At 42.4% G+C, this 11,457-nt stretch overlaps 1 protein-coding gene across 1 annotated transcript in view; it reads right to left on the bottom strand.

Moving 5' to 3' along the window:
* tmem222b (transmembrane protein 222b) overlaps positions 1 to 11,457 on the bottom strand; it is a 27,682-nt gene that overhangs the window by 7,319 nt on the left and 8,906 nt on the right. Inside the window, exons 3-5 of the mRNA XM_037692813.1 lie at positions 2,108 to 2,139; positions 1,919 to 2,015; positions 1,713 to 1,843 (exon numbers count right to left, since the gene is read on the bottom strand). Coding sequence (XP_037548741.1) covers positions 1,713 to 1,843; positions 1,919 to 2,015; positions 2,108 to 2,139 — 260 coding nt within the window. The remainder of the gene's footprint in view (positions 1 to 1,712; positions 1,844 to 1,918; positions 2,016 to 2,107; positions 2,140 to 11,457) is intronic.

Below are 11,457 nucleotides of genomic sequence, written 5' to 3'. Positions count from 1 at the left end.
CCCCCCCCCCCCCCCCCCCATCTCTCTGATCTGCTACAACCGTATGTCCCACCACGCTCCCTGAGGTCAGCGGACCAGTTGCTCCTCACAGTTCCAGGAACTCGTCTTAAGCGCAGAGGTGACAGGACCTTCTCTGTAGCAGGACCAAGACTCTGGAACGAGTTACCTCTGCTTGTCAGACAGGCCCCCTCCCTCTCGGTTTTCAAGTCCCGTTTAAAAACTCACTACTATTCAATAGCTTTCAACACAAGATGTTCTGTGTTTTGATCCCGTATGCTTCACAGTGGTTTGTCATCATTATCTGCATCGTTTTTATGTCTATATTCTGATTTACCTCATTTTGTATTTTGCTTTGTGTGTTACCTGTTGTTTTGTCTGTACAGCACTTTGGTTGGCCTTGTAGCTGTTTTAAGTGCTTTATAAATAAAGTGGTATGGTATGGTAACTCTGTGGATAAATATCCATCCATCCATTATTTTTTACACACTTCTTCCATTTTGGGTCATGGGGGTCGCCGGTGCCCATGTCCAGCAATCACTGTGCGAGGGGCGGGGTACACCCTGGACGGGTCGCAAGTCCATCACAGGGACACATAGAGACAAACGAGACAAACAACCTTTCACTCTCTCACTCACACCTAGGGACAATTTAGTTACCAATCAGTCTAGTCTAACATGCATGTTTTTGGTCTGTGGGAGGAAACCGGAGTACCCGGCAAAAACTCACACATGCACAGAGAGAACATGCTAACTCCACCCAGAAAGGCCCCTGGACTGGGATTTGAACCAGGGACCTGCTCACTGAGAGGCAGCAGCTCTACCAGTTGCGCCACCGTGATGCATGTGGATAAATATATATATTTATTTATATATATAACTAAAGATTTTTCGATCTGGATTATTGAGCATGCATCAGGATATTTATTCTCCTTGGCTTTACCAAAACAAAGGCAATAAAATCATCTTATGCCACTTTGCCATTGGTAAGTGCGGCTCTACTCAGCTTTCCTCTTCTCGGTTCTTCTACACGACAGTGGAGGCTGACCTGTTTCCTCGCTATGTGGGCGGGATCGTCAATGCAAAGTGGGCGGGATCGCTACTGGTCTCTTTGTGTTCATGCCACTCCGCTCATTGTGGTCCTTAATCACCCTATAATCTGACTTGAATTTCATTAGCTTATCTCGGCGTTGCTTATAAGTCCGTGTGTAGTCATTTTGTGCCATCATCTCCGATATTTACCATATCTGTAAATGTGCTAATTTCTTGAGGCGCTGTCCGTCAACATGATGAGGAAGTGGACGTTCAGATGTAGTTTGCAGTTTAGCTGGGCGAGTCATCCAGTGATGCAGCTCTGCTTGCCAAGCATTGGTTGTTGCCTGCTTACATCAAAATTGGCCCCTCGGAGCAGCCCGCTTAGAACAGCAAACAAGGTGGTCGCATAAACTGAGACTAGTGGGGGTGGGTACCGGTGCCATGTCATGCACAGTTTATGAGAGTTGAGACAGTAGCAAAGCGTCATTAGAGTGCAGGCTATAATCTGGCAATGTTTCATGCAGCACACAAACTTTAACACTTTCTTGTGCTGATGTGGAAGAGTGTGAATAAGTCCCAGTTTTGTAACACATTACAACTGTAAGTTGTTTTAATAGACTAAGTGTGAGTACAATGATTGACTGAACCTACAGGCACACTGCACAGGCTGTGTCGTCTTACCTGACATATTTTCCGTGGATGAAAGCGAGGAGGCAGAGGTTGACCATGTTCCATGAGGTGCTGTTTTCATACTGCATCAGATTCAGCGCCATGGCAACATGTGAGTGACAGTTGTCACAGCACAGGTTATGCTTTGGGAGAAAAAAAGACAAATTACTCCAGTGGTTAATATTCTGTATAAAGTGAATATGAAGTCTTGTAGTTACCATCCTGTGTTTGTACTCCTCTGAGGCGTCGTGCACTGCTCGGTCCCAGGCGTTACAGCCATTACTGTACACCTTGCTCACATCCAGCATCCAGTATCTGAGGAGACAGAAAGTATACAGATCTGGTTCCAATCATTTCCCTTTAGCATGAAACTGTTAAAAATCCCTTCATTTTTGTTATTTGCTTACTTTGTAGGTTTTCCAAAAGCCATGTTGTCTTCCTGTAAAATAAAACAACTGTTGGTGCAAGTGATCATTTCGTTCTTTGAGTTAATAAGCCTTTTTCAGAAAGGAGGTACAGTTTAAACTCCGTTTCCACTCGTCCCATCTACTCTGCCTGACTTGAGTCGATCATTTTTTTAAATCAATTAAACTGATAATAAAGCTGAATTACTTCTGCAGGAGAACATCTCACCTCAGAAAGAGATCACCTCACCTTGAGAAACAATATAGTGTTTTGATGTTGAAACTGTTTAAAATAATCTGATGCATGCTCTATAATCCAGGTAGAAAAAAAAAAAAGTTAAATCGGGTCCTCTGGACGTTAAAAAAACAAAAAAATGTAGAAACGTTTCGTCTTTCATCCGAAAGAGACTGAAGAAGTCTTTCAGATGAAAGACGAAACATTTCTACATTTTTTGGGGTTTTTGAACATCCAGAAGACCCGACTTTTTTTTTGATGTTTAAAATAATATTAATTCATTCTGAACGAACAGACATAATTTTACAAATATTATTTGTCTCAGCTCACAAACTTTCAAAGTTAACACTTCGAAGTCACACTTCCTGCTACCATTACGGTCGACAGCATCTCTGCTCCCTCATAACAACAAAATTACTTGATCTGAACCTGATTACAAGTTTGGACCTTCTTCAAAGTGTCTTTGCTGGTCACTGGCTGCAGAGAGCCGTACGGAACTAACCAGGGATTTGGACCAGGACTACTTCTATCCCCAGCGGTCAGCAGTCAATCCGAGCGCTGCTTGTTGGCTTAGGTGGCTTCTTGGGCGGGACAACGTTGTTCGGAGGTTCGGTGTCTTCCACGGAGCTCATCTGAACTTTTTCATCCAGATTCCACTGGACTATTTGGATTCGTTCTGAGCCATTGTATGGTTCTTTGCCGGTATTCTGAAGGTCCGGCTCTCTTCAAAACTTTGAAAACACTCCACTACCTCCAGCCTCAGCAGTCAGCTGAGCGCAACTTGCTGGCACAGGATGTCTCTTGGGCACAGTGGTGCTTTTCGCAGGATTGGTGTCTTCACTGGAGCTCAACAGAGTTTATCTGTATTCCTCTTTCTACAAAAACAACTGGACTTTATTTGTAACAGAAAACGTTTCGCTCCTCATCCAAGTAGCTTTCTCAATTCAATGAGCAGTAAGTGAGAGATTCAGGTTATAAGGCTGAGTGAGATAAGACATACACACATAAGACACACACACATATGTAGATTTGACAAGTCACACCTGAACACCTTAACAGTAGGGGTTTCTAAAGGTCTTTGTTACTCTAATTCACAGATGAGACCCCTCTATCTTCAATGGCTCTCATCTGGCTGGTATTTCAGCTCCTCTTGTTGGAAACATACCTCATCACATAAAGAACTCCATTGATTTTGCTAACAAAGTTCAACACTTGAAACTAACCCCAGGAGAAACCCTTGTATCGTATGATGTGACTTCTCTTTTCACTTGCATACCCATCTCTGAAGCAGTAGAAACCATCAGAAAACAACTTCTACAAGACAAGGACTTAATCAACAAGACCAACTTCACCCCAGACCAGATCTGCACCCTGTTGGATCTCTGCCTCTCCACCACTTATTTCAAGTTCAATGACAGTTTTTACAGACAGAAGCACGGCTGTGCCATGGGATCTCCAGTGTCACCCATTGTTGCCAATCTCTACATGGAGGAAGTGGAACAGAGAGCCCTACACTCCTATGAGGGAACAACGCCAAGCTATTGGTTCTGATATGTGGATTACTGGGTCAAAATCCAAGCCATGGAAATAGAAGTGTTCACCAGACACATTAACTCGGTCGATAACAACATCAAGTTCACCAGAGAGGACGCAAATGACAACAAGCTGCCTTTTTTGGACTGTTTGGTTCAGATGGAAAGAGAGGACAGCCTTAACATTGAAGTTTACAGAAAACCAACCCACACAGACCAGTATCTTCTGTTTGACTCCCACCATCCACTGGAACACAAACTCTCTGTCATCAGAACTTTACAACATCGGGCCGAATGCGTCCCCACGAAGACAGAAGGGAAGGAAAAGGAACAGAAACACATTCAAGAAGCTCTTCTAACATGTGGATATCCTAACTGGGCTTTTGTCAAGTCAGCGAGGAAATCTAGAAAACACACTAATAAACAGAAAAAGGAGAACAGACGTAAAAACATTGTCATCCCTTATGTTGCTGGAGTATCAGAGAAATTCAGAAGGATCTTCAACAAACACAACATCCCAGTACATTTCAAACCCAGCAGGACTCTCAGACAGAGGCTGGTCCACCCTAAAGACAGAACACCCATACACAAACAGAGTGGTGTAGTGTATGCGGTCCAGTGCAGCGGGGACTGTCCAGACCTCTACATTGGAGAAACTAAACAGCCTCTTCACAGACGCATGGCTCAACACAGGAGAGCCACCTCCTCTGGACAAGAATCAGCTGTTCACCTCCACCTCACAGATAAGGGACACTCTTTTGAGGACCAAAAAGGGCACATTTTGGATCGAGAACACAGATGGTTTGAGAGGGGGGTGAAGGAAGCAATGTATGTAAAAAGGGAAAAGCCGTCTCTTAACAGAGGAGGAGGCCTCAGATTTCCACTTTCAAAAGCCTATAATGCAACTTTAAAACAGATTCCCAGCGGGTTTTCACACTTGATGGGAACAGAGGGGTCTCATCTGTGAATTAGAGTAACAAAGACCTTAAGAAACCCCTACTGTTACGGTGTTGAGGTGTGACTTGTCAAATCTACATATGTGTGTGTGTCTCATCTCACTCAGCCTTATAACCTGAATCTCTCACTCTCTGCTCATTGAATTCAGAAAGCTCCTCGGATGAGGAGCGAAATGTCTTCTGTTACAAATAAAGTCCAGTTGTTTTTGTATTGAACGTTTTTTGAATTCATCATGTCCTGGATGACTGAGAATCTTCACCAACATCTATGAGATCTATCTATAACAAATAATTTCCCTTTGGGATTAATAAAGTATTTTTGAATTGAATTGAATTGAATGAGTGAGGTATTCATCCATCCATTATCTTCTGCTTGTTCTGGAGTCGGGTCGCGGGGGGCAGCAGCTTGAGCAGGGAAGTCCATGTTACTCCTTTGTTTGGTTTAGTTTGCATGCCAATCCGCTAGGGGGCACTGTCATGCCAGTAGCACAAGGGAATGTGGTTTACACTCTTCTTCGGTGGTGTCAGTGTTGTTGAGCTGTGATGAACTTGGTGGAATAAAGTTCTATTGGATCCAAAAGGAAAAGTTATTTTTATTGACCAACATTGGTAGCAGAGGATGGTTAGCAACTACAGAGTTCCACCAACGTTTGAAGAAGGAAAGCCTTATGAAAGTTGGAAGAATGAAGTCAACATTTGGACGAGAGTTACAGATTTGGAGAAGAAAAAGCAAGCGCTTGTTGTCGCCCTGGCGCTGTCTGGAAGGGCGCGAGACACGGCGATGGAAATTCCGGTAGATTATCTAAATAAAGACACTGGAATGACCACATTGTTAGCTAAACTAGATGATTTGTTCCTAAAAGAGGAAAAGGACAGGGTCTATGAAGCGTACTCAGATTTTGACCGGGTCATTAAAGAAGCAAACATGTCGATGGCAGACTATATTATTGATTTCGAGTAGCATTACTCGCGCATGAAAAAATACAACATGGAGCTACTCGACGCTGTTTTGGCCACTGCTTGTTTGGATATGACGGACAGACAGTTGGCTCTAACGGCATGTTCAGATATAACTTTTGCTTCAATGAAGTCTGCTTTGAAGAGAATATTTGGCAAAAAAAAAAAAAAAAAAAAGAGTGCGACAGCAGAAAATATTAACCAAGAGTCTGTGTTTGTAACAGAGCAACGGTGGCAAAAGGGCAAGTCCTGGCGGCAAAATACTCATCAGAAAACTCCACAGTTCAGCACTCCACAGCCCGGTACAAACCCGTTGGATAAGTATGGGCGGCGATCAAAATGTGCAGTGTGCCTAAGTACTTTTCACTGGGTTAAAGACTGTCCGCACAAAGCTGAGAGTGTTAAAATAACCAATGATACAACAAACGTGGAAGAATGCAATATAACTCTATACACCAAAGAATCACCAACAGATGCAGAAATATTCATGACAGAATGTTTTGGCTCAGCAATAATAATAATAATAATAATACTTTATTTATAAAGCCCTTTAAAACAACCACAGCTGCCACAAAGTGCTGTACACATAAAATCAAGAACATTTAAACACATAAAAACAGTTGTTAAAACATTAAGATCAATAAAAATAATAAAAACAGTGCTGATCAAAATTCAGTGTGTGCTAAAAGCCAGGGAGTAAAAATGTGTTTTTAAAAGAGTTTTAAAACTGGACAGTGAAGGGGCTTGTCTGATGGGAAGAGGGAGATCGTTCCAGTCTTGGAGCAGCAACAGAAAAAGCTCTGTCCCCTCTGAGCCTCCGCTTAGACCTCGGCACCTCCAGGAGCAGCTGATCAGCTGATCTGAGGCACCGAGCAGGAGAGTATGGGTGAAGCAGCTCAGAGAGGTAGGATGGAGCAAGACCATTTAAACTTTTAAAAACAAATAAAATAATTTTAAAATGAACTCTAAAATGAACAGGCAGCCAGTGGAGTGAAGCCAGAGTGGGGGTGATGTGCTCCCTTTTTTGAACTCCAGTTAGAAGCCGAGCAGCAACGTTCTGGACCAACTGGAGACGTCTGAGGGAGGACTGGCTGACTCCAAGGTAAAGAGCGTTACAGTAATCCAGCCGAGAGGTGACGAAGGCATGGATTACTGTTTCCAGCTGTTGTTTTGTAAGGATGGTCTTTACCTTAGCCAGCTGTCTGAGGTGATAAAAACTGGTCTTGACCACCGCTCCAATCTGGGACTCTAATTTAAAATCACTGTCCATTTTAAAACCCAAGTTAGAAACAGTTTTCTGTACATGTGGTGCCAGAGGGCCCAGATCAACAGGGCAAGGTTCACAAGAGCCACTAGGACCAAACACCATCACTTCTGTTTTCTTATCATTGAAATTTAAGAAGTTTAAAGACATCCAGGCTTTGATGTCTTCAAGACACAACAGAAGTGGCCTAATTGAGGGGGCATCTTTCTTTTTTAGTGGCATATAGATCTGACTATCGTCAGCGTAACAATGAAAAAAGATCCCATGCTTTCTAAGGATTGATCCTGTAATATGACATATCCTGAGATATATTCATCAATTAAACGGGTTCTTTCATTTTTCTGGACTGTATAACATACGTGCATTGAATTTAATAAAATGTGGACGTGAGACATTAATTATCTTTGACTCACCAAACGAGTGGGTCATTTATTACCAGAATCAAGTTTAACACATCACACATTTACATTAATTGGCAAGAATTGGAAAATAACTACATAATTAATCAGCTTTACAACAGGAGTGAGAACAATACGGCGATTGTTTTCCTCACTTTCAGCAGAACAGACGTCAAATCACACGGCGGTGATTTGAAAACTTTGCTTCAGACATTTCTAAAAATATCTGTAATGATTTTTAGCGGATAGAAGAATTTAAAGATGAAAAGATGAAGTTTATCTGAGAGAGATGTGTGAGGGAATTTGTCTGTTTTAACCAGAACATGCACGCTCCTTTGGAAATCAGCTTGTCCCAACAGTACACTTTGGTGAAGGTCGACTTTTACCTTTTCTGAAGATAGATCAGTTCCGGCGTGAAGTCCCACTTCGAGCCACTGTTCAGCGTCTCCGTAAGAACAGCTAAAGACCTCGGGAGTCGTGGTGTTAGACATCCAAAACAGACTTTCATAATCCCCAGAATCTCCTCTTGTGGTTTAGTGGCAGCTTACTGAGCAGCTGCATTCCAGCATTCTGCATTCTAGAACTGCAAACTCTCTGGAACTGCTACTCTCTGAACCGCTACTCCATCTTCAAGACTGGCACGATTCAAGACTGAACCTCGAGCTGAACTCTTCTCGTTGAACTAGGAAGTGCCAACATTTAAATGGGCTCTACTTCCGGTTCATTTGAGAGCTTCTGATTGGTCGATGGACCCAAACAGAGGTGTGTTTTGTGGTGTAAGGTGTTATGAAAAGTCAAGGAAAAGATTAAGATTGTTTAAGAACAGACAGAAAGATATTACGAAGAAACCAGACTTCATGGAGTCACTACTCCTAGTATCTTGCTGTAAAAGTTAAACATGACATTTCTTTTCAGTAAACTTTCAGTTGACCGAAGCTTGAACTTTAACACACTTACAAACTTTGCTCATTGAAGACAGAAAAATCAGACAATGCATCAGTAACCTGATTTCTTCTTTGAATGAGGATTAAAAATCATTATTACTGTTTTAAGTAAATAAAAATGAGTAGTTCACTTCAACATGTAAACATTGTTTGAACTAACACAATTTGATTATCAAAACATTTGTAAAATAGTAATGATCATAGAGAATAGTCTTTTTCCACTTGATTAATTCAAGAAAGAAAGTCTCAGGATGGGTCAACCTGTATTCCTGGATGCAAATCAATGAAATGACAGTTTCTGACCATATGATCCTAAGGTCAAGTTTTGAGATCAGGCTTAGTTCACTACAATCCCAATGGAAGCAGGTAAAGGGAGAAAAGCAGGGGACCTAAAATAGAGCCCTGTGGAACCCCAAAACACAGAGGAGCAGTGGAGGATTCAGACCCAGCTATGTTGACAGACATGGTTCTGTCTGCCAGATAGGACCTAAACCAGCTCAGTGCAGTACCACAAATACCCACTTGGTGCTGTAAGCGTGATATTAAAATGTTGTGGTCCACGGTATCAAAGGCAGCTGTTAGGTCGAGCAGGACAAGAACCACATGTTCAGCAGAATCATTAGCCATAAAAATATCATTAAAAACTCTGACTAGAGCTGATTCTGTGCTGTGGCGAGTTTTGAAGCCAGACTGAAAAACCTCCAGGATATTGTGCTCATCCAGAAAACATTTGACTTGTGAATATACAATTTTTTCTAAAAATTTTTTAAATAAAAGGCAGCTTGGAGATGGGCCTAAAATTAGCCAAGACAGTTTGGTCTAGGCTAGGCTTTTTAAGCAGGGGCTGCACCACAGCATGTTTAAAACGTTTTGGGACAACACCTGAGGACAGACTGCTATTGATAACAGCAAGAATCACCTGCCTGATGCTGGAAAACACCTCTTTTAAAAGACGAGGGGGGACAAGGTCACGAGGAGAACCTGATGGTCTAATATGGCCGACCACATCCTCTAAAAGGGTGTAGTATGACATATGCAGGATATATTCATACATTTCACGAGTTCTTCATTTTTCTGACTGTGTAAATGTCGTGCATTGAATTTAACAGAAATGTAACGAGAGACGTTATTTATCTTTGACCCATCAAAATGAATGCGGTCATTTATTTGCAGAATCAAAGTTTAACATCAAACATTTACATTAATTTGGCAAAATATGAAAACAATAACATGGCTAGTTTCACAGGAAGTTGGAACAATACGGCGATTGTCCTCACTTTCAGCAGAACAGCAGACATCAATCACACGGCGGTGATTGAGAACTTTGCTTCAGACATTTCTAAAATATCTGTAATGATTTTAGGAGAAAGGAGAGTTTAAGATGGAAAATGGAGATTTATCTTACAGAGAGATGTGTGAGGGAATTTATCTGTTTGACCAGAAACGTGCACGCTCCTTCAGATCTCAGCTTGGTCACGGTACGCTTGGTCGAAATAGAACTTTTACCTGGTTGATGATAGGTCAGGTCGGCGTGAAGTCCTTCTTTTGACTCTTTCAGCGTCTCCGTTGAGAACAGCTAAAATACTTTTAGGAGTCATGCGAGGTTATCCAAACAGAAGTTATAATTCCCAAAATCGTCTCTGCATCCTGGATTGCAAGAATTCTGAACTCCTTCAGAACTCTACTCGTCACATCTCATCCCTGAGAGAACTCTGAAGCTTCTCTATTGCCCCTTTTCCATTAGTACCGGTACGGGCCGACTCGACCCTACTTGGCCTGGTTCTGAGGCTTTTCCATTAGTACCGGTACTTAGCACCTGTTACTATTTTCAGTACCCTTGGCTCTGTGGTTCTAACCGGTACGAAGAGGTACAAAAACGTGACGTCAGTACACTGTCGGTCACTGATTGGTCGGGGGCGGAGTCACTGGATCCTTCAGAAACGTTTCAAAACAATAATCCGCCATTTGCAATTTCTCGGACTGGAGCCGCGGCTGGACTTATTTTAAAGATTTTAAAAACAATACTGACAACATCTTGGTCTAATGTTGATGTGCTGGCATTTTTTGTGCTTGGTGGCCGACAACATAATTCAGAGCAAGCTGGATCGAGCTCTGCTGGTGTACCCGATCCTCCCTCCGGAGCCTCGGCGCGCCAGGCCGGGCAAGGCGTCATCTCCCCGGCTCCAAGTTCAGCTGGTCACCGCGGAAGATCCTTCGATGTGCCGACTCAGAGGCTCGGGTTCTGGATACCAGCCTTGTGTGCTCAGAGCTCCGCAGGTCACTGCGAAGCTGGAGATGGGGACTCACAGATGGATGTTGCCAGACCCCGGCCGCGCGTAATCATGAAGGCTGAATCCCGATCCCGCCCGCAGTCAGGCGGACTGGACAGTCTGGGACGGACGCTGGAAGCGATTTTTAAATAAAATAATATTTTGTTTTTATACAAAAAATGTTTTTAAAAAATTCTGAAGCTATTTAAAAATGATTATTATTTTTTTTACACGTAAAATGTTTTTTAAAATCGCTTCCACCGTTCGTCGCAGACCCGTCTCTGTCCGCCTGTCTGCGCGGGTCGGACCTTCATGATTACGCGCGGCTGGAGTCTTGGAACGGCCTCTGTGAGTGACAAGCTCAGCTGGAGCTGGGAGGATGAGCCTCCTCCTCTCCGGAGGAGAGGATCGTGTGACTGCGGGCAGTGTCGTGCGAGACCAGCAGAGCGTTGAAGATTTAAAAAAAAAAAAAAAAAAACGGTGCCAGCTTCATCATGAAATCCTGTTTTCACTTTAATGACTGTTAACTCAGCTGAAAATCATAAAAAGACACAAAACTATTGGATCTCAGGAATATTTCCCTCAAACATGTTTAAAAAAAGAGACGACCTTCAGTTCAACTTTATTTTAACCCACAAATGTACAAATCACAAAACAAGAACTTTAAAGCAAAGCTAAAAATAAAATGTATATATGTGAACAAGAAAGGAAACCACACATTTAAAATGAACATTAAAAGTAGACAATGAGTGCAAATACATCAAATGATGATGAAAACCTATAAAAATTTAAATGTA

This window comes from Nematolebias whitei, chromosome 19 (assembly GCF_014905685.2).
Source record: "Nematolebias whitei isolate Nwh7 chromosome 19, NemWhi1, whole genome shotgun sequence".
Lineage (NCBI taxonomy): Eukaryota > Metazoa > Chordata > Actinopteri > Cyprinodontiformes > Rivulidae > Nematolebias > Nematolebias whitei.
The sequence above is the reverse complement of the archived record's forward strand: the minus strand, read 5'-3'. Positions and strand labels throughout refer to the sequence as shown.